This window comes from Phocoena sinus, chromosome 2 (assembly GCF_008692025.1).
Source record: "Phocoena sinus isolate mPhoSin1 chromosome 2, mPhoSin1.pri, whole genome shotgun sequence".
NCBI classification, from domain to species: domain Eukaryota; kingdom Metazoa; phylum Chordata; class Mammalia; order Artiodactyla; family Phocoenidae; genus Phocoena; species Phocoena sinus.
In genome coordinates, this window is record NC_045764.1 from 93,142,686 (window position 1) to 93,165,796 (window position 23,111).

At 46.0% G+C, this 23,111-nt stretch overlaps 1 protein-coding gene across 2 annotated transcripts in view; it reads left to right on the forward strand.

Annotated features, from left to right (window-relative positions):
• INO80 (INO80 complex ATPase subunit) overlaps window positions 1-21,513 on the forward strand; it is a 133,092-nt gene extending 111,579 nt beyond the window's left edge. The window contains exons 29-36 of one of the 2 annotated variants that reach the window (XM_032621626.1): window positions 972-1,044; window positions 11,647-11,805; window positions 12,442-12,544; window positions 13,357-13,445; window positions 15,569-15,724; window positions 16,029-16,188; window positions 17,275-17,490; window positions 19,918-21,513. In XM_032621626.1, the coding sequence (XP_032477517.1) occupies window positions 972-1,044; window positions 11,647-11,805; window positions 12,442-12,544; window positions 13,357-13,445; window positions 15,569-15,724; window positions 16,029-16,188; window positions 17,275-17,490; window positions 19,918-20,135 (1,174 nt within the window). In that variant the 3' untranslated portion in view covers window positions 20,136-21,513. The remainder of the gene's footprint in view (window positions 1-971; window positions 1,045-11,646; window positions 11,806-12,441; window positions 12,545-13,356; window positions 13,446-15,568; window positions 15,725-16,028; window positions 16,189-17,274; window positions 17,491-19,917) is intronic. The other variant, XM_032621627.1, reaches the window with a different exon arrangement.
• The last annotated feature ends 1,598 nt before the right edge of the window (window positions 21,514-23,111 follow it).

A 23,111-nucleotide genomic window follows, 5' to 3' on the forward strand; every position in this document is an offset into this window, starting at 1 on the left:
GAGCAGCTTGATTTAGAGGGCTGTAAAGTTTGTTTACCAGTATAAGGCAGTCCCTTTCCCTTAGAAGTGTTCTGGAAAATAACCTCAGGTGGCAGGAACATGAAAATGCAAGATAGTCTTGAAATATATTTATGTTATCTGCAGGAACTGGGCTCAAACCAAGCCCCTAGTTGTATGTGTATACATAGATAAATCTTACAGTCGAAGACTGCTCTTTGTGATCTGGCATGGCCCTTGTTCCTAGAAGATATTCAGTGAATATTTGCTGCCTGAATGAATGACAGTGGCACTACTGATTTATTTGTAATTCTGGGTTTCTTTAATAGGATGTAGGATGTAGAGGGAAAATGAGAAAACTGTCTTGTTTCTGTTAAGGGTTATGTTGGCATTTGTCAAAAAGTACTTTAATTTCAGCCTGTCTTCATGGATTGATCCTAACTTCAACGTAATACTTAGAAGTCATAACCTGAGTCTTATTCCTGACCTCGGGTCATTTTTCTGGGACTAACTTTCTTCATATGAATTTTAGTGCTTTGGAGTTAAAATCATTAGTTCCCAGATTATTGGAAGTCATGATTCTTTGGGGAAATACTGACTTATTTGTCCCCTCTGTATGAACTGGGAATAGTTTGACTTGCTAAAAATATGACTGTTACAGAAAGAGAGGTCTCTACTTCCATAGCATATTTTTCTGTTACATTTGCCAAATGTTTATAATTATATTCCCTATCAGTCAATATTAGTGGGCAGCAAGAGTTTATCTGCAAATTGGAAGGTGACTACCATGGTTTGATTTTAGCAACAGAGCACCTTTGTACAGTGTGTCAGAGAAACCTGGATCAGGTCTGGGTAACCACCAAAACTCTTTCTAGGCCTAGACACTGTTCTTTGTCCAGAGATCCCTCTCTTTTGCCACATGCCATTTTTCTTTTTCATTTTTTCCTCTTAAAATATCCCTCCCTCTTCTGCAGGAATGACATTTTTGTGTTCCTGCTAAGTACACGAGCTGGAGGACTGGGTATCAATCTGACTGCGGCAGATACAGTAAGTAACAAGAGCACAAAAATACACTGGATATGTGGTTTTTCTACTATAAATACGTTGTTCGGTTGGCCTTATCCTTTATTATATGTCACAGACTTTTTATTTCTTTGTCTCTTGTTGTGTTAAAAGACAATAGTGGCACTTTGCCTGGAACTGGAACATTTTAGCTTTCCTTTTGGGCTTTTCTCTCCCTTCTCTTATTCTAAGTTTCTTACACATTTATTCAACACATATTTAGTAAATGCCTCCTATGTGTCTGATAGTGTTTTAAACACTTGGAATATGTCAGTGAATAAACAAACTGGAAAAAAAAAACCAGTCAACTCAACTAACCAGATGTGTTTGTTTTAGGAGCTATAAGTGAACAAATCAAAAAGTTGTTTTATTACTCTTATGCATTATTCCATCATAGGAAAAACTCATATTTTTGTATCCCGAACTTATAAACATGGTTGGAGAGCAATGAAATTGGTGATTTAAAAAATAAAATAAAAAGACATCCCATCAAATTATCTATCCTTTTATGCCCAATCTTCTTGGAGGAATACTTCAGCATCTGAAAGGGAGAAGAAAAGAGCATTCCTTTTGTATCTCAGATTTATTCCCAGGTTACAAATATATTTAAAAACAATATCAGTAACCCTGACACATAAAAATGCATAAATGGGAAATTGTTTTGTAGAAGGCATGATTCTGCAAATGTCATTTAATGTGATTGTTGTGGTACCTCTCTGCGAAATACAGAGCATCAGAATCCCCACAAATATGAGGAGGATGCAAACTCTGGAGGGTCATGGAGAAATGAATGAAGTACAAAGGTGAAGAAGCTTGAATAAATTCACAACAGTAGAGCTGGAACTAGATCCCCTGTTTCTCAGGTTCCACTTCTAGGCTGTGTTCATTCTTTCTCCTTGTTAACTGCTACACTGTAGAACTGCCTGCCTTCAAGAATGAAAAACAGATTCTGTAACATCACCAAGTAGAATATCAACCATAGGATTCAGCTGTACCTTCCTCGGCATCTAAACCACTTCAGCCAATTAACCATGCTGGGACACGGTTCCAGGGCCTGGGGACTGCTGGAGACATAACTGGGTAGATTCTGTATCTTATGTGCACATCATCAGCCTCAGTCATCTTAAGAGAAGGCAGTCATTGGTGGTAGTGTTGTTCTTGTGGGTTCTCTGATGAGGTAGCTCACTTGGTGTCATATCAGCAACCTTTCTCTTTGCCCCTTGGTTCTCTACTCTAGTTTTCAAGCATACTGTCCCAGTTAGTCATACTCTTTTTTTTTTTTTTTTTTTTTTGATGAATTATTTTGGTTGTCAGTTTGTGTGTGATAGAGGGCGGATTCCATAGTTTTGGGGTTTCTTCAAATTAGAGAAATGAGACCTGGGTTTGAATCCCAGCTCTGCTGTTCACTGTGTGAAAGTGAAACAGTTGCTTGACTGCTCTAAACCATAGTTTCCTCCTCAGTAAAATGAATATAATAATCTTTCCTTCACTCATGGTTGTGAAATGTCACCTAGGAACATGTGACCCCAGTGCCTGCACATTAATAGCCCTCAGGGATCCTGTGACCCTTGTAGCCCCAAATGAGAGAGCCAGGTCCAGGACTTCACTATTTATACTGGGCCCCAAATACCCCTCCTTTCCCCTAGGCCTTGTCTGCCTGGCTCTGTGCTCAGCTCTGCTGCTGTGGGAAAGCTGGGGATGGGAGTCCAGGGAAGGCTCTGGATTCCCAGGGCGGGTGAAAACAAATTCACACATGATGTGAATTGAAGGGCCAGAGTTGGGGATTGGGAGCCTCAGAGGAGGAAGAGCCGATTGGGGAGGAAGTACTCCAGAGCCTTGCACTGGTTCAGCCCTGCTGTGTCCTGGAGGCATGGCTGGAAGAGGGGTGGAAACTCTTAGGGGCTTCCCAGGGGGCAGTAGCTTCTTCTCTGGCACCTTTGTTCCCCACCAGGGTTGGTTGATATTCCTCTCCTGTGTCTCTGCACAGCCCCCAGGAACTGGGCCTGAGTTTATCTCTGGATCTCCTGCTTCCCCTCCTCCACCCCTGACCCCGGGAAGCCTTTGTCTCAACATCCCAAGCACAGTTATCCTTAGAGAGGCCCAGGTACCTGTGTGAGAACGCCAGGCAGGTGGTGATCAAGCTAGGACGTGAACCCAGGAGTGAAGACTGGTAGTCCTGCCGCACCAGGGTGCTTCCCTCATACCAAGAGGTGACCAATGGGGGAAGTTGGGCACAGATTGGAGGACGAGTTATTTGGTTCCTTTAGGGGTCTTGAGACACTGTTTAGCATGTGGGTGGTCTCAGTCATTACATTTATGTAGTCTGGAAGGCCCCACGGCAACCCCCTTCACATCCCAAGCTTTGCTCCAGCTGAGTGAAGCCAATGCATATTTTTTGTTTTGTTTTGTTTTTTGGCTGTGTTGGGTCTTCGTTGATGTGTGTGGGCTTTCCCTAGTTGCGGCAAGCAAGGGCTACTCTTCATTGTGGTGCGCGGGCTTCTTATTGCGGTGGCTTCTCTCGTTGCAGAGCACGGGCTCTAGGTGTGCAGGCTTCAGTACTTGCAGTGCGCGGGCTCATTAATTGTGGCTCGCGGGTTCTAGAGCTCAGGCTCAGTAGTTGTGGCACACGGGCTTAGTTGCTCCGTGGCATGTGGAATCTTCCTGGACCAAGGATCGAACCCATGTCTCCTGCATTGGCAGGCAGATTCTTAACCAGTGCGCCAGCAGGGAAGTCCCGCCAGTGCATATTTGAAATAGAGGGAGGAGCACGTAGGAACTGACCCAGACACAGATTCAATTCAGCAAAGTGAAAGTTCTCTCCCAGGTTAAAGGGGACTCTCTGACAGCTGCCTAGGAGTTGGCAGCAGTGGGCCCAATTAGTCTTACTCTTAATGTGAGTACAAGATTCATCACTTTCTGCTAGCTGATCTTTTGGACTCCAGTCTCAGTCCCTAGCCCCATACCTCCTCTGTTAGTTTTTATACCCTTCTTTATTAACCATGCTACTCCCCGGCTTAAAACTCTTCAGGGAGTCTCTGTCATCTACAAGATAAAGTATAAGCTCTTTTACACATACAAGGCCCTTCATTTTGTGGCCTTTATCTCCCTTTCCAGCCTAATTGCAAGACTGTTACTCCTTCCAAAATTTATGTTCCAGAGGCGGGGAGAGGTTGGGGGCCTAGCATGGAAGAATGGTGAAAAGAAGGGGCTTTCAACAGTTGCCTGCAAGGCACTGGGAGAGTGAGAACCTGCCCAGTGTGGCGCCAGGGCATGGGCCGCCTCTGCCTATGTCTAGGGGAGGTACTGCTCTCTCTCGGGGTCAGTGGATTTCCTGGCGACGCAACCATCATTTTGAGGGGGGACTCGGAGATCTTCATTGCCACTCGCCACCTCACCAGGCGCCAGATTCCAACCCACCCCCCTTTCTCCATACGATGAAGTCCATCACCTCCCACCTAGATCCGGATTTGGGTCCACTTGGCGTCTTGCCACCAGGTCCAGCCATCAGTGTGGGGGCAGTGGGTCAAAGACGGCGACACGGACTCTGAGATCCGGGACGTCAGTAACCTGAGGAGGGGAAGGCTGGCGCACCCTCCCTACTTCCCACCATCTCCCTCTGCTCTCTCCCTCCTTTCCAGTCCCAAACCAGCTCACCGGAGTTGAAGCCAGCCCTCCAACTGTTTGAGCGTGGGGCACGGGCTGGGGGTGGGGTGGGGATGGGGTCGGGGGCTGACTTCACAGTGACTAGCAGGTTTGCTAAGGGTTGGGTCTGTTAGGCTCTAGGGATCTGGAGTGCCCTTTGGCACTTGGCAGGTACAGGTGAAAGCTGTGTCCGGTGCTCTCTGAAGGGCCTGTGGCCTGTGACTTCCAGTGGTCCAGTGGATGGATGGATGGGATGAAAGAAGTGTTCCCATATTGGGGTACAGGGAAATCATTCTGGCTCTGACCTGATTTCTGTGCTAACTACAACAGCCTGTTTTGTGGCCTCAAACATACATTATACATGTGCTTTAATCGTTAAAGAAAGCATGCATTGTCCAGAAACAAAGACGTCATTTTTCAAAGAAAAAACAAAAAAATTTATGTTATGGTAATAACAATTGACTTGTTTCCTGAACCCACCATACTGTATCATAATATTACATTAACAGCTCCCTCATCATAGATCTTTGTCCTGGGCACTTTGTCTTCTTCCACCTGGTAAACTTCTGATTGTTCTTTTTGCGGTACGCGGGCCTCTCACTCCTGTGGCCTCTCCCGTTGCGGAGCACAGGCTCCAGGTGCGCAGGCTCAGCGGCCATGGCTCACGGGCCTAGCCGCTCCGCGGCATGTGGGATCTTTCCCGGACCTGGGCACGAACCCCTGTCCCCTGCATCGGCAGGCGGACTCTCAACCACTGTGCCACCAGGGAAGCCCTTTCTGATTGTTTTTCAAAACCCAATTCAGGGTCAGGGGTTGCTGTTTTATATGGGCTGGTAAAGCCTCTCTGATAAGGTGACATTTGAACCAAGATCTGAAGAAAGTGAGAAAAGCAAGCCAGTTATGCATCTGGCAGAAAAGAATAGCATTCCAGGGAAAGGAGATAAGTACAGAACAAAGCCCTGAGGTGAGAACATCCTTGGCATAATCAAGCAATGAAGCAAGCCCTTTGTAGGTGTAACAGAATGAATGAGGGCAGAGTGGTATAAAATGAGTGGCAGAAGCAGATTGTGTGGGGCTTAATAGGCCATGGTTAGGATTTTGAGGTGGGAGGCTACTGGAAGAACTTGAACAGAGGAAGAACTTTAGCTTGAGCTTAAATGTGTCCTTCTGGCTTCAGGGGGGTGGGGTGGAGAAGACTATAGGGAAGGAAGTAGAAGCAGGAAGTTCAGTTAGGAATTAGACACAAGACGATGGTGACTTGGACAAGGATTGAAGCAGTGGAGGTGATGAGAAGTAATTGGAATCTGCATGTATTTTTAAGGTACAGCCAATGGGGTTTACTACTAGATTGGATGTGGATCAAGGAGAACTCCAAGGTGTTCAACCTGAGCAACTGGAATGATGGAGATACCAACGACTGGTTAAGGGGAAGGTGTGGGGAGGAACGGGTTTGAGAGGGGAAATCAAGAGTTTGGTTTGGGGTTTGTTAAGTTCAAAGACTCTTAACCAGACATTAAGTGGCATTGTCACCCAGGTGGTAGAGCGTGGAATTTAAGAGAAAGTTTGAGGCTCAAGATGTATTTTGGAATCATCAGGTCATAGATAACATTTAAGGCCATGGAGCTGGATGAGGTCACCTGGGGAGGCCTAGCTTTGGTTCATTTGATTAAAATATCTTTCCCGGGCTTCCCTGGTGGCGCAGTGGTTGAGAGTCCACCTGCCAATGCAGGGGACACGGGTTCATGCCCTGGTCCGGGAAGATCCCACATGCCATGGAGCGGCTGGGCCCGTGAGCCATGGCCACTGAACCTACGCATCCAGAGCCTGTGCTCTGCAACGGGAGATGCTACAGCAGTGAGAGGCCTGTGTACCGCAAAAAATAAATAAATAAATAAAATAATAATAAAAAATAAATTAAAAAAAAAAAAATTATCTTTCCCTTCTTCTCAGCCTGCCTATGTCAGGTTTGGCCTATGGTTTCTTAAGGAATAGTTCACCTAGTCATTCATTTGAATGGCCAAAAAATAAGCAGGTTCGAGTGGGGCAGATCTGCATCATGCTTCTGGTTTTCACAGTTTGCCTTATGCAGGTAAGCTGGTCCTGCCAGTCAGAAAGAACCAAAGTAGGCCCCTAACCCCGTAGCTAGAGGAGTAGAAGTAGGAATTCTCTTTATATCCTGGGGCATAGAGAGAGGCTCTGAATATTCTGAGTCCCCAGTTCCAAAATAATTTACATTTAAATTTGAGGGGAGGGCTGAGGGACTCATAAATTAGAACCTCCTGGAATACTCAGAAGAAATGAGACCACAGGATTGAAATGAGTGGGCTTCCCTGGTGGCGCAGTGGTTAAGAATCCAGCTGCCAATGCAAGAGACACAGGCTCGAGCCCTGGTCTGGGAAGATCCCACATGCCGCGGAGCAACTAAGTCCGTGTGCCACAACTACTGAGCTTGTGCTCTAGAACCTGTGTGCCACAACTACTGAAGCCCACACGCCACAATTACTGAAGCCTGCGCACCGCAACAAGAGAAGATACCGCAATGAGAAGCCTGCGCACCACAACAAAGAGTAGGCCCCGCTCACTGCAACTAGAGAAAGCCCGCGCACAGCAACGAAGGCCCAATGTAGCCAAAAATAAGTAAATAAAACAAAAGATTTAAATGAGTTGCTAGATAAAGCTTTGTGTGGAGTTAAGTTATACTTGCTGTGTGTGTATTATTAGAGAAACAATAAGCTTAATTGCCTGCCTGGCATTTTTCCTTTGTTCTGAGATTTGTTCAGCTTTGGAAGATCCCCAGAACCATTTATGGACAAGGGAGAGGTTAGTCTGCCTAAAATGTCAGGAGAAACTTAATGTTTTATGATTGAGAGTGCATTTATAAATGTGTATTTGTAAACATTGGGATTATGTCTGGCTCACTCTGTAGTAAAAACATGATTTTAGCATGAAATTAATGGCAACTGCCCCTCGCTGCCTGTGGTGTTCTTTGTGTATTCTTCTTGGAGTAGGGATCTCTTTGCATTTGACATTGTTTAGTGAGAAATTGTTATAAACTGCACTGTTGGTTTTGTTTGTGTGAGATCTGTTTTAAATGTTTATGTGTAGAGAGAGATTGAAGAGCTTTTGTCCCTTAGTAACAGTGTGAGAAGTCTTATGTCCTGTGAGACAACATGGGGCAGCTTTCAGCCCTCCCAAGGGACTGAACTTCCACCTGTTCTCTTGGGGGAGAAAAAGAGTGAGTTCCACCCTCCAAGTGTTGGTCAGCTTTTTCCAGTTGTTCCTCTAAATTTTCCTGTTTTCCATTTCACTCCCTCATCCCCTGAAACTCCCTCTTATTGACCTGTATAGCCAGGCGCCTCCACCCCATCTCAGCTCTCACCTTCTTCCCTTGCTTCCCCTCCCAGTGCCCACCCAGCTTGGTGTTTACAACTTCATAAAGGTGCTGACAAGTAATTTATTTCCCCTTAGTCATTGTTGGGCCACACATTGTGGACTGACTAGCTTTAATCTTTCCTAGTTAAGTCAGCTGTTGTAGTTCTTTAATTGTTATTTTCTCTAGAATGTCTCACTGAGCTCCATAAACAAAAATGTCATCTCTGTCCTATTCTAATGGGCATGGTCTCCCCTGACTCCCTCTCCCTGAGTTCATGTCATGGTTGATTCAATGTTCATTTTATTGTCAAGTTAGATAATAACCATACATCGAACTTGGTTTTTAGTTCTCTCTGTTCTTGTCTTAACCCACTAGCTTACACATATTTCATAATCTTTTTCCCTGGGTCTTTTTCTAAGTAGAATCTTTCTTTTTTTTTTTTTTTAAACATCAATAGCTTATTGGGTAGGGTTAAGTAGAATCTTATTTTATTCTCTCTTTCTTCCCAGTTCCTCACCTCTTTTAATCCATTTGAATGATAGATAGCCACTAAATTGGGGGAAGGGGGGACTTTAAATTGCAAGCCTATCTCTTAGGCTTTAATCTTATTGTTTATGATCTCAAAAGAACCCAAGTTGAATCAGGTTTGGTTGCCACTGAGACTTCCAGGAAGAAAATGTAAATATGGAGGAAACACCTATGAAATGATTCATAATATAGAATTCCCCATTGTGAATTCATGCTGAACCATTGCCTTAGGCTTGGACTACTAAGGTACTATCTTTGGGATGTGACATCAACTCTCATACCTAACTCATGTTAGGTATGTTGGGCAAATAATGACCCTCCCCCCCAGTCCAATTGGAGGTCTCCTTTTTTGTTTTTTAAAGATTAATTTTATTTTTGGCTGCATTGGGTCTTCGTTGCTGCGCAAAGGCTTTCTCTAGTTGTGGCAAGAGGGGGCTTCTCTTGTTGCGGAGCACAGGCTCTAGGTGCACGGGCTTCAGTAGTTGTGTCATGTGGGCTCAGTAGTTGTGGCTTGTGGGCTCTAGAGCGCAGGCTCAGTAGTTGTGGCGTACGGACTTAGTTGCTCCATGACATGTGGGATCTTCCTGGAATCCACTGCGCCACCAGGGAAGTCTGGAGGTCTCATTTTCATTAACTCTGTCTTCTCTTCCTTTGTTCTCCCTGAAAGTTTAAACTGAATTTTCTAAAATTTTTCATATCCTGTTGAAGCTCAGAATATCCTGTGGCTAAACTCCTCTACAAGTGACAAACATTGTGTACTTCCAAATCCTAGATCTGTGGACACTGTGGATTAACAATAAGCTTTCATAATGATTTTCTTTCTTTGGCAGGCAGTTTGTAATTTTTTCCTCAAGGATTCTAACCTACACTAAAAACTGAGGGATTATACCTAATATGAAAGCAAGACAAAAGGAGCGCCAGAAGAAAGAGCCAGTGGGGGTCCTTATTAGTAGAGGCAAGAGCATTGAAAATGCTGATGCCTTTTATCCATCTTTACCTCAAGTGAATTCTGAAGAAAATGGCAGAAGAATTGCTTCCATTTTTAAATGAGAAAATAAATTACTTAGGAATGGTGTTAAGCAAGGGAAAAAGCATCTAGAGGAACAGTGTCAAGAGAAATCAATCACTCTTCAGCCTACATTTTTTTTTTTTTTTGCGGTACGGGGGCCTCTCACTGTTGTGGCCTCTCCCATTGCGGAGCACAGGCTCCGGACGCGCAGGCTCAGTGGCCATGGCTCACAGGCCCAGCTGCTCCGCAGCATGTGGGATCTTCCCAGACCGGGGCACGAACCCGTGTACCCTGCATCAGCAGGCGGACTCTCAACCACTGCGCCACCAGAGAAACCCCAGCCTACATTTTAAGGCTCTATCTAGTTTTGATCACACCTTAGAGATTCTAGTATCAATTGACTAATATTTGTAAAATTCTACTTTGTACTGGTGGATGGTGTCTGTCCTCAAATAAGACTAGACAGGAAGATTTTTAAAATATGTAATACACACGAAGCAATTGCTCACCTTTAGAAGGTAGCAGTTAAGTGGGAACTTGGACCAGGATAGGTGATGCAACATTTTGCTAATAGTGCACGTTGCGGAAGGAGACTATTAGGATTGTGAACTCAGGCCAGTCTCTTCCTAATTTGTAAGATGAAGGAAATATATAAGGTTTTTTTGAAAATTTAGTGAGATATGTATGCACATCTGTTTTAAGTGCTCAAAAGGTTTCAGCCAGTGTCACTTCTAATAGGAATTCATGAGGAATAGGAAAAGGAGACGTTGTTACAGGCAAGAGAAATCAGGGAGGTCTTCCTGAAAGTGGTGAAGCTTAAACTGAACCTTAATCAACAGAGAAGAGTTGAAGGATTGATTGTTAGTCAGAAAATCAGCTAAAGCAAGAAGTAGTACAAACAAACGTAATATAAGTGAGGGATACCAAAGAGACCTATCTGACAAAAGGGAAGGGGTGCTTTTATGTTAGGAAAGAATAAAAATGAAGTTGTCTTAGTATAGCAGGACCTGATTATTGAGGGGAGCTTGGACTTGGTGTGTAACAGCATAATCGACAGAGAGATGGAGTGGTCTCCAGTGGTACCCAAAGTAGACTGAAGAAGAAAGAGACAGATCTCAGAAGCCTGCTGGTCTAGAAACATTAGTGAGCCAGATGTAGGTGGTGAGGGCCTGGTCAAGGAGGACAGTGGACTGTAGAAAGGATAGGTTTGTTTCTGAAGAAGCACTGGCTGGATTTGGTGACTTGGTTGAATGTAGAGGACGCATGAGAGATAGGGGTCATTTTGAACTGGCTTTCTTTTAGGAGGTCTACTGTATTGATAGTAGCCTCAGGGCTGAGGACCCAGGAGTCTGTTGGTTTTAGGTTCACTGGTGGGGCAGGGGAGGGGGGAGTACATTTTGTTGTTGTTTGTGTTTGCTGTTTAGCAAACTAGAAGTAACTTCCAGAGAACCCTTTAAACATTTCTTGCCTGGAATTCAAGAGACAGGAAATGACCCTGTTAATGGGAACCTGAGAATGCCAGGAAAGCCATGTCTGCCTCTTACAAGGTAGGCCTATGGTTAAAGAGAAGGCTTTCACATCCCTCACATCCCAGGCCCACTGCTTATTTAGGCAGTGTGATCTTGGATAAAATCTCTTATTCCTCTGTGTCTCAGTTTCCTCATCTATAAAAAGGGGGTTTTAAATAGTACCTAAATCATAGTAGTAGTGGGATTTAAGTGAGTTATTACACATAAAGCATGTAGTACAATGACTGGCAAATAGTAAGCCCTGAGTGTTAACTATTAATATTGTTGCCACTCCCTCTTTTTAAATGAAAACCCTGAAAAACGCTCAGAGTATGTCTCTTTTGCCCAGGGCAGATGAGGGAATGGCTTGGTTTTATGAGTAGATAGATACCTGTTCATCTTTATATCGTAGAAGAAAATCTGGCATCAGACTATTGAAATAGATGAGTGGCTGGGTTGCTGTCAGAATTCCTAGTATTGCCCTGAGAGTGCCTCATTTTTGCTGTATTCTCGTCCTGCCTATGCAGGTGATTTTTTATGATAGCGATTGGAACCCCACTGTGGACCAGCAGGCCATGGACAGGGCCCACCGCTTGGGGCAGACAAAGCAGGTTACCGTGTACCGACTCATCTGTAAGGGCACCATTGAAGAACGCATTCTGCAGCGAGCCAAGGAGAAGAGTGAGGTAAGCAGAAGGCAAAGGAAGTATTGTGCTGGTAGAGAAAATAGTCCAGCCACATTGACTGGACTAAGACTAAGACTGTCTTGGCTTTCGTTGGTCATGAAAGCACTAAAATTTCTTGTGAATAGAAAATAAAATGAGGTCCCATACAAAAGCAGTCTACTGCCCTGGCCATTCCTTACTCCTTTTCTACCAGAATGGTGTCTACAACCTACATTCAGCTGTTGTTCATGTGAAGAGGACCCCAGGTCGTGGCCTTTTCCTATTTGACATGGTTTCACATTCAGGGGAAGAAGGAATGGCGTTTGCTGTCACCCTAGTACTCTCAGTGTGACCGGCCTCTGAGTTGTGTGACAGATTTGCTGGTTTCTAAAGAAATGATTATTTGGGGTTCTTTTCCTTCTTGATTCAGTATTATTGGACCTTATAGCTATCAATTAACAGTTGCAAGCAAAAGAAGTTCTCCTTTCTGTTGGACAAATGACCTGGATGAGCCAGTCACACGAATGAAAAAGAAGTAGGAAATCCAGGGGCCTCACCAGAGAACAGATTAAGAAAGATGTTTCTTTCTTTCTGAATATTTGTCATAAGGGAATGGATGCCTGATGGTGGTGGTTTTTGATCTGCTTTGATATTCAGATTCAGCGGATGGTGATTTCTGGTGGAAACTTCAAACCGGATACCTTGAAACCCAAAGAGGTGGTTAGCCTTCTTCTAGACGATGAAGAATTGGAGAAGAAATGTATGTACTCTAGACCTCTTATTAACGCTCTCTCCTCCTTACAGAGATGTTTCTTTAGCCCCACTCTTCTGGAAATGGAAGGCGCCCTTGACTGTGCCAAGGGGAGGCAAAGCCAAAGACTGTCTGGGGAGAAACATTTTTTTGGTTAATATTTTATATTAAAACCCAAAGAAGGATGTATTATGGAGTAGAAGGAAAAATTCGTGTGTATTGTTAGAGTAATATGACTTCAAATAAATGGGTACCAGGAAGGCTATATCCCTTGACACCTCAGCAGTAATGAATTTACTCTATTCTATCCAGAGAAATGTTTTTATGGAAAAGTTGGAAAAGCACACTGCTGTATGTAACATACAAACGCTTCTCCCAGTACTTCTGGCTTTTGAGAACAATGGGTTTCAGTTTCAGACTTACCTTGTAAACCTCTGAGGACTTCGACAGCATCACATCAGAAAATGTGATGAAGCACCTTTCTTATGGGGCTCACATTTGCCACCACCTTCTAAAAACCTTTCAGGACTCTGTGCAATGCAGAGATATTAAAAGACTGAAAAGAAAAGGAAAAAGAATAAAAGGCAAGGAAAGGCCCATGACAGTGTCACTGAATCGTGATTTGAACCCCAAAACTGTTAAGAATCCAAGGAACTCTGTTCATTCTCCAAGTTAGAAAACCACCAGTTATCTGCCTTAGATGGATAGAAGTCATACCTTCAATCATAAATATAAAAGAATATGGCCACCTTAATTTCAGAGAATGAGGATTAGGATTGCCACAGATACTTCATCAGATCTTTTTAAAATTTTCTTGACAGTGAGACTCCGACAAGAAGAGAAACGGCAGCAGGAGGAAACCAACCGAGTTAAAGAGCGCAAGCGCAAGCGGGAAAAATACGCAGAGAAGGTATGTCAAGTTTGGGGTGGTGGACAGGGACTGATGGGGGTGCAGAGTGGTCCTTACAGAAGAGGCTTCAGGGTACAGGCTTGTCATCTTGGTTACTGGTTGGTGTCCAGCTCCATCTACGTGTGCTATACAGCAGTTCTGTCCTGGCAGAGAATCAAGCAGGAGAAATGCAGCCTTGGTAGAACTGTACTCCCCACACAGACATAATTACATGTGTTTGTGGTTACATGTAATTATGGAAACCATTTGTTGGGACTGTTAAAAAGCATAAGTCTAATAAATGTAAGATGAATGTTACCTTATTAGATTCCGTAGAATCTTAGAAAGGACCTAAGAGGTCATTAGATCCAGTCTTTCTGCCATAGTTCTGCTAGTGTACCATTCATTGTCATCTACTACTGGAAAAATAAATCGCTGGCCAGTCTGTTCATCTTTTTCTCCAATTCATGCCAAGGATTTGAGTTGTTTTTGTCTCCCTTCTGACATTTCCTACTTGAGCCCACCAGGCTAGCTGCAAAGTGGGATGTAGTTCCCCTACATTTCTCCCTGTCTTGCTGTTTCTACCAAAGTATATCAGTAATCCTTACCCCTGATCTTTACTGATATATAAATCAGAAATGAGGTCTCCAGGACTTACTCTTGTTTCAGGAGTCAGCCCATTAGTTCTGACTAGGTTCCCAGACCTACCATGCCTAAAGACTGTTGGTTTGAACAAATAAATAATTAATTAATTAATTTAAAAATAAATAAATAAAGGCTGTTGGTTTGAAACCATTTTATTACCTTCCAGAAAGTGGCTCCTAATTTCTTCTGGTGGGTTTGGCTTACCTTTGGGTTGTGCTGAAATTCAGACATTGCCATAGCTCTGGGCCCTCAAGTCAGACATTTGTCCATGTATCATTTCCCGGGACTGTTTGGTTTGTCTGAAGCATGTTGTCTAGTCACATGTTAAAGCTGGTTGTGCTTTAAGTGGAGGTCCACTTCTTCCTCTTATGCAAGCTTGTATAGGGCCTCGTGTCCCTTTGGCTGTATGGCCCTGATGGTCAGCAGCCTAGGAGCCTGTCTATATTATATGTTCATCTTCTGATAGACACACCAGCTCAATCCACACCCTCGATTGTACCTTCTGCTAAGCAGAACTATTTCTAGCCTGAAGGATGCCCTTGGTACTCACTATATTTACAGAGTTGAAAAAAATTCTTAGGAATGAAGGCTCACGTTCTTCCTAGTCTGGGCTGCTATTTCTACCCATGTTCTCAGGTTCTCTTTTATGACTCCACTTTCAAATCTCTAACCCATTGCTTACTACTATTCAGAAACAATGTCAAAGAAGAAAGGGTGATTTTCTTCAACAGGACATTGTAGGGTTTACTGAGTTTGCATCAGGTGCCATCCCTACTCTGAATAAGAAGTTTCAGATAAATACCCAGTGATAATATAAACTACACAAAGACATACCGTATTAACCCTAATATAGGTCTAGATACAAATGCCGTTAGGTGCAGTGGATGGGTGTGATCCCCAGAATTTTCTAAGCACTTTCTGTTCTTCCACATCTCTCATCTGTGACAAAGCCCTCCTGAACTTGGCTCTAGAACTGTTTAGTGTAGCTTAGTCGCTCAATCCTTAAGCGTAAATTGAGGAAATAATGAAAAGCCACCTCAGTATTCCTTATGTGTAATAAGAACCTTCATTCCCCTTATACATATTTAAAAAGAAGGCAGAGTGAAAACAGATGTGCAGAAAATATACTAAGAGCACGGGCCCTCCCTCTTGTGGGGCTGCATCAGTTCAGCCCCTGAGAAGTGCTGCAGCTTGGCCGTGCTGGAAGCTGACCATGTACCCCGCCCTGTGAGGATTAGGTTTGGCACAGCTCCAGTTCAGTGTGACTGGCCTTTCAACTCGGTATTATTGTGCCAGAATATGCATAAACTCTTACTAAGCCATCCCTTTCCTCCTTCCTTAGGATTTTTTCTTCCTTTAATAATATGCTAATTGAATAAAATGAAACTTAGAACTTTACAAAGAGTCAAATTTCTGTCATCACTTTCTTCTCCAACCCCACTTTTCTCTTGGTGCCTATCCTCATCCTTTTTCCATATTTCTTGATTGTGTGTTCCCAGAAGAAAAAGGAAGATGAATTGGATGGGAAAAGGAGAAAGGAGGGTGTGAACCTAGTGATCCCATTTGTTCCTTCGGCTGATAACTCCAACCTCTCTGCAGACGGGGATGACTCCTTCATTAGTGTGGACTCAGCCATGCCCAGCCCTTTCAGTGAGGTGAGGCTCCTTTTAGATGCCTTCATCACAGCAGTGGGGACTGTGTCCTGACCTGGTAGCCTTTGCTTTTCCAGGAGTTCTCCTGCCTTATAGAAGGGGTTACATGTGGAATCCATGGGAAGAAAAGCAAGTGAGGACAGGCTGCCTTCTTTGGAGCCAAAGCAGGGGGTCTAACTCTCAGGAGTGAAGCCAGGCAGGAGAGGCAAATGGTGGTGAGACCTGAGAAGCACATCCTGATGTAGGCACGAGGGCCATGGGCTGCGGGTGCTAGGAGGGGGGGTGATCATGACCCTTTTGCCTCTAGATCTCCATCAGCAGTGAGCTGCACACCGGCTCTATTCCCCCCGACGAGAGCAGCAGTGACATGCTGGTCATTGTGGATGACCCAGCCTCCTCAGCCCCTCAGTCTCGAGCCACCAACTCTCCTGCTTCCATAACGGGCTCTGTGTCAGACACTGTGAACGGTAAGTGATGCTGCTGTCCCATACAGCTTGGGTGAGGTCCTGATTCCTTCTTGGATAATGCTGTTTTCTACTTTCATTAAAGAAGAGTGGAGTAGAGCAAAAAGAATTGGTAGCCTCATTCTTTCATTAGTCGATTCAAGTGAAAGGGAGAATGAGAAGGTTTAGGGAATGTAAAATAAGAACTTCATAAAGATTTCAAACTTCTTTGTTTTCTAGCCATTCCTGTCTTTCATATTTCACCCTTATTTTTGCCAGTTTTTAATTATAGTTAGCTTTTCCAGGCCTTTCCTCACTTTGTTCTGTGGGGCCCAGTGTTGCTGCTATTTCTTGAGGACTTCTAAGTTTAAAACCTGGAAGTAGGGACTTCCCTGGTGGTGCAGTAGTTAGGAATCCGCCTGCCAGTGCAGGGACACGGGTTCGAGCCCTGGTCCAGGAAGATCCTGTATGCCGCGGAGCAACTAAGCCCATGCGCCACCAACTACTGAGCCTGTGTTCTGGAGCCCGCGAGCCACTACTGAGCCGGTGTGCAGCAACTACTGAAGCCTGCGTGGCCTAGAGCCTGTGCTCCGCAACGAGAGAAGCCACCGTACTGAGTAGCCCACGCACCGCAACGAAGAGTAGTCCCCGCTTGCTGCAACTAGAGAAAGCCTGCGCGCAGCAACGAAGACCCAACACAGCCAAAAACAAAACATAAATTAATTAATTAATTTAAAAAAACAAAAAACAAAAAACCTTGGGAGTAAAAGTTGATTCTCCGAGGCAGGAAAACATTGGAGTGTGCAGGTGAATCACAGGTGCACGTCTCTGGAGTTCATTTAGTAATGATCTAGTTGAAAGAAGAAATTCAGGAGTAATGGCACCACTCTTAGAAAGTGAAAAGCAGCTTGAGGTGTCAGGCTGTTGTAGCTATTTACAGTTCTTACTAACGCTGTGTGATGCTGTGTCCCAGCCATTAAATTGAGGCGTAGACCTCCCTGGGAGTCCTGAAACAAACACCCTGAAAGCCATCTTCCCTGTCCAGGAGAAGAGTCTGTTAACAAATGAAGAAATAAACTTTTTTCCCTCTTGGCCCATTTGTTCCCATAGGAATTTCCATTCAGGAAATGCCAGCTGCAGGACGTGGTCATTCAGCCCGAAGCCGAGGCCGCCCCAAAGGTTCAGGAAGCACAGCCAAAGGAGCAGGGAAGGGCCGGAGCCGGAAGTCCACCGCAGGCAGTGCTGCTGCAATGGCAGGAGCCAAAGCAGGGGCTGCCGCGGCCTCTGCAGCTGCCTATGCTGCATACGGGTACAACGTGTCTAAAGGTGCGGAAGCCCCAGGGGACTACGGGCTCCATTCTGGTCGGGGACAGTCTGAAGGGTCTACTGAGCATTCCGCCAGGTAGAGCAAGTAGGACACCTCCAGGCCCAAAGCTCCTTCCCAAGCCCATGTTGGATTCTGCCTCAGCATTGAGTGGTCCTGACTCTCTCCTTGCCCTTGTGACTTGGCACAGTACTGCCTTCAAAGCGTAAGTAACTGTGAAAACAGAGAAAGCTGAATTTTAAACAGAATTTCTCCTGCTTTGAGAACTGATTTTTTTCCCCCGGACCCACATTTTAATAATTACATTTCAGTAGTCAAGTTAACTTTTACCCAGCCTTGTGCTCCATCACCTTAGGGTTAAACACCTGCTGTAGGGAATTCCCTGGTGGTCCAGTGGTTAGGACTCTGTGCTCTCACTGCCGAGGGCCCAGGTTCAATCCCTAGTCGGGGAGCTAAGATCCCACAAGCCGCGTGGCGCCAAAAAAAAACCAAAAAAACAATACCTGCTGTGTGCATAGGAGTATAACACATGGACCCTGCACCTGAGTGTATAACGAAAATGAGAAGGGGAAGCTGGGCATAGAATTTGTTTAGCAGCAGTACAAGGCAGTATGCATGTCCTGAATGAAGGAAGAAGGAAGGCCTTAATTCTGGTTGTAGATCAGAAGAAGGAGGAACCGTGGATTTGATGACAAAGTTGCCAGGCTAATTCAGAAGGAAAGAGAAGGATGGTGAAGGATTTAAACTGGCGACAGAGAGTTAACAGTGACCAAGGCACATTGGGGGTCACTGAGCAGGTCAGTCAGGCTGTGCTGAAGAGGAGCTGCGGGAGTCAGGGTTGGAAGGACCTGCTGAGCGAGAGCTTACCCGGTGTGTGACCAGGGGCTCTGGGAAGTTTGAGAAGGGAAGTAGCTAGCTATTGTGACCATGAGCTGTGGAGGATAAGGGTAGCGGTGGAATGTAGGGCATCTGAGAGCGGTGAGAAGGGCACCCTCACCATGCACAGACCTCTCTCCCCATTGGAAACGCGGGCTTAGGATTTAGGGCTGCTGCAGCAAGTAAGGGGAATTTTTGGGTAGAAAGTTCTCCGTAAGTGTTAGGCTACCTCCCCTTTCTCCTCCTCCAGGGATAGCGGCCTTCATTTATCTGTTCATTCAACAAACATGAAGTATGATAGCCTACCCCAGTGTTTCTTAATCTCTTGCCAGCTCATCACACCCTTGGAAAATAACAATCATGGCAGTAGTCAAGGCTGCCATGGCAGGATTTCACCCACGGATGGGGCAAAGCATGACACTCATCATGCTTTCTCTCGGAGGCAACAGGGGGTAGAGTGTCACAAGAAAAATTGACAGTGCTTGGTGACTGGGAACGGAAAACAAGGGAAAGGACTGATCTGGACATTACCCACAGCTCCACTGTGGATGAGAGGAGACATGAGTCTGCCTGCTGAGAATTCATTCTTAGGAATGTTCAAAAGAGTTGTTGCCCAGGAAGCCATTGCTGGAGATGGGAGATTTGAACCAGGTCCTTAAAGTGGCAGGGCTTGGAGAGCAGGGGTAGCTGCCTCCAACACAAGGAGAATGCATGAATGTAGACAGGATAAAGTGGGCAGCCTTGCGTCCTCTGGCCAGACTGGGGAGTAGAGGGCATCTTCTGAAATTAAGAAGGAAGCAGCTGGGACTTCCTTGGTGGCGCAGTGGTTAAGAATCTGCCTGCCAATGCAGGGGACATGGGTTCGAGCCCTGGTCCAGGAAGATCCCACATGCCACGGGGCAACTAAGCCCGTGAGCCGCAGCTACTGAGCCTGTGCTCTAGAGCCTGCGAGCCACAACTACCTAGCCCACGTGCCACAACTACTGAAGCCCTCGCGGCTAGAGCCTGTGCTCCGCAACAAGAGAAGCCACCGCAGTGAGAAGCCCACACACCGCAAGGAAGAGTAGCCCCCGCTCACCGCAACTAGAGAAAGCTGGCACATAGCAACGAAGACCCAATGCAGCCAAAAATTTAAAAATAAATACGTAAATAATTTTTTAAAAAAATAAAGAGGGAAGCAACTAATCACAAGTGGTGTCCTGAAAAGGAAGAACGAATGTGTAAGAAAATACATTAGTACCTGTAAGTTACGGCTCATCCTGCAGCCTTGGCTTTCCCATGTTATATAATGTGTGCTCTGCCCTTCAGTGCCAAGGTGACATCTTTACTCCCTGTTGATGCGGTAATGTGGAGAGAGCTGGGTAGGTATCATTTTTCTCTTACTGAAAAAACAGTTGACAGGAAGAGCAAGCAAATATGCTAAGAAGAGTGGCGGGGGGGGCTTCCCCACGACCTCATCTCCAGACCAGACTCCAGCAACTGAGGTCAGGCACTGAGGCGCTCAGACAGGACTGGTGTTTACGCTCGTCTTGCCTCTCTTTCCCTCCCCACAGGAATCTCCGCCAGCAGTCCTCTGCAGACGTCCCTTGTTCGGCCTGCTGGCCTTGCTGACTTTGGACCTTCAAGCGCCTCTTCTCCCTTGAGCTCCCCTTTGAGCAAAGGAAATAGTGTTCCTGGGACTCCCAAGAGCCTCCACTTGACCAGCAGCCTAGCCCCAGACTCCCTGGTCCGGAAACAGGGCAAAGGCACCAACCCCTCTGGAGGACGGTAACCACCTGGCCCTCCAGCTTCCTTCAACCAAACCGGGGGCTAGAGTCCTGGCCTGCAGATGGTCTTTGGATGGCTTGCCCAGTGCAGCATCTTTCATCCCAAGCCGGAGGGCAGCGATGACCAGCTGCAGCAAGGGAAAGACAGGCAGGTGGTTGGCGTGAGCACTTTGATCACCTGTGTCTCAAGAGGAATGCTCTGGGGTTGCCTGTAGGAAGAAGGCCCAAGGACAGGGATCAGGCCCACAGCATCTCAAAGGAATTTATAGGCAAGTCTTAAACCTCATACTGGGGAAGGGCCTGACAGAGACCCTGTTTAGATGCTCAGGCCCACAGTCTCCATCCCCATTCCACTCTTCGGCTCTGGCCATGTCCCTTGCAAAGGCTCAGCAAGTGCTGTGAAGAGCCTTCCACAGTGGAGACTTCTCTTAGGGCTGTGATTTCCTGTGGGGCTAGGAAGGGCGGAAATCATTTATGTGACGTCCTCAGTCGTGGGCAACTCCCCAAGTCTCCAAACCCCATTTGCCAGAGTGTCATGGTTGAGGAGAGCAGCGAGTGCAGAAGAAGGTAGTGGTCTGTGAGGGTGACAGAAGGCTAGAGGAAGCATGCCTGGAGGCAGTTGTTTTCCCAGCATTTCCTCCCCTGTCCTGCATGGTTCGCATCAGAGAACCTTCAGGTCCCACCAGCAACAGTAGCAGCAGCTCCCACTCCGGGACTCCCAGAAGCCAGTAAACAGACCAGGAGCCACCTCAATCAGCAGGACATCCTCACTGCCCCTCTTGCAGGCTCCCCTTGCCCTTCCTGAATGCACAGTCTCCCCACCCTTGCCCTTCAGCCCCCTGCTTGGCTGTATGCACTGTCTGTATTGCACTGAGAAAGGAAGGGATGGCGGAGTGAGCTGGAGAGGATGGAGAGAGGGCAGGCTCAGCACCCACCCTCCCAGCCCGGCCCCACCAGCCTGAGCTTGCTTCCCTCCAGGAGAGGCAAAGGGGTGGTGTTGGCATGGGTGGTGTTTCTGCTTGCCCCCAGCCTGATGTCCCTGGTGGAGCAGGTGCTTCTGGGCGGGCCAGCCTCTAATTTGCACACCTGAAAATCGCGGAATTGAGTTTAGATAGATTGATTTTTAAAACTTTTTTTTGGGAGTAGGAGTGGTAGGGGAATCATTTAATTTAAATCATAAGATTCCCCTGCCCAAACCCAGACTCCTGTGTACAGATGCTATTTAGAGGGAATCAGAAAAATGCCAAGCCTTTTTTCTCTTTGAATGTGCTGTCTATTTTTATAACTGAACTTGTACATATGTATAAAGAGAGACACATCTTTCTTTTACTAACTGGAGAAAAAAAATCTTAAATAAAATGGAGTGAGATAATTTTATGTAAATTGAGGTGTCTGTGGTCTTTGCAGCCGCCTCTCCTTGGGGGCATTGTAGGACTCTTGGGGGAGTGTGGCAGGATGAAGGGGAAGCAGAGCCCCAACATTGTCATCATCGTTCTTGTGGTCAGGACACGTGGTCAGTGTGACGAGGAGTGCCCTGTGGGCGTTAATTGGGCATAGGAATTCGCCTCCAGCCATCAGAGAGGAGGTTTGACCAAGTGTCTGTCAGGCCAGGGCCACGGCCCTCAGGGTGTGGGCTCCTTATGACTCCAGACCTTGCCTCCAGGACTTAGGCGTAGGCAGCTTGACCTGGTCCACCATTAGGCAGTTACATAGTGGTAATCTTAACACTGACGGATTCTTTCCCCAAAACCCAAAAGTGAGAGATTATCCTGGCAGTGTGTAATATATAAAATCCCCAACTAATAGAAACTTTATTGTCCTCTAAAACTGTGATGTGTGCATATAAACCCCAGAAACCTACCCCATTTGCAGTTCCAGTACCCACTGTCAATCAGTTAAGCCAGCAGAAATACTAAGGAACTGTGAAACGAACTCAGTGTTATCAAAGTTAGCTGTACTTGTAAGAATCATGAAGGAAAACAGTGAAATATGTTACTAGGGATTCCAAAGACATCCAGGCTTTGAAAACTTAGCTCTCTGATCAGCTGGAAAAGAATGAGTTCCCAGCCTGCACTGGCAGTGTTTCTCTGATTGAGTTATATGCTCTTGCGTCACCTTTGAGCAGGGCTCGTGCTGTTCCGAATGTGCTGGCTGTGTGGCCTCCCAAGCCTTGGCTAACCCTGCACACCCTTGATTGGGGTGGGCTGGCTCCTGAGAAGCTGCTGCTCACCCCGTCACAAGGGTGATGAGCCTTGTCTTCATTTTGTTGATCTTAAGTAGCACTGTCATATGTGCTGGCTCTTGTTTTTCTTGCTGGTAAACTTGACCAAGGCCTCACACAGAGCAAGCCAGTGTCAGTTTCCCAATTAGCCATGCCCTATTGTCGTCACCACTGTGGCTCCTGGTCCACAAGCCCAGTAGGATGGATCCTTTCCAGTTCTCATTACCCAGTGACAAGACTCTAGAACCTTGTCAAGGTCAGCAGTGGTCGTCTCTCTAGGGACCTGACAACTCAGATCCTCGCGTAGCTTCACCCAACTGCAGATAGGCTAGTATCCTCTCTTGAAAAGCATGTAAGTCTTGGATCAGAGCTCTCCAGTCTTCTGTGTCCCCAGACATGGTGCCATACCCCCCTTTTACCCATTTTCAATCCAGTCCCTGTAGAAACACAGCTAACATTTCATATTGAGGGGTGCTCGCAGCCTTAATGTTCCTCCTCACCTGTCCCTCCCTTACCTGAGGGTTCACAGATGGGGCTTGAATCTTAAAAGCGAAGGCTTCAAACTCATTAACAGCTTGAGTCCTGTCCCCAAGTTATGACTTATGCTAGCCTGTCCACTCTCTGAAGACTGCGGCTCTCATGTGGGAGATGGACAGCTCTCACCTGTGAACCCAAAGAGCCAGTCCCTTAACATAGAAAAAGACTGGCGAGGGCTCCTGCCTGCTAAAAGGAGCATCCCTCAGGGAGCCTGGAGGTCCAG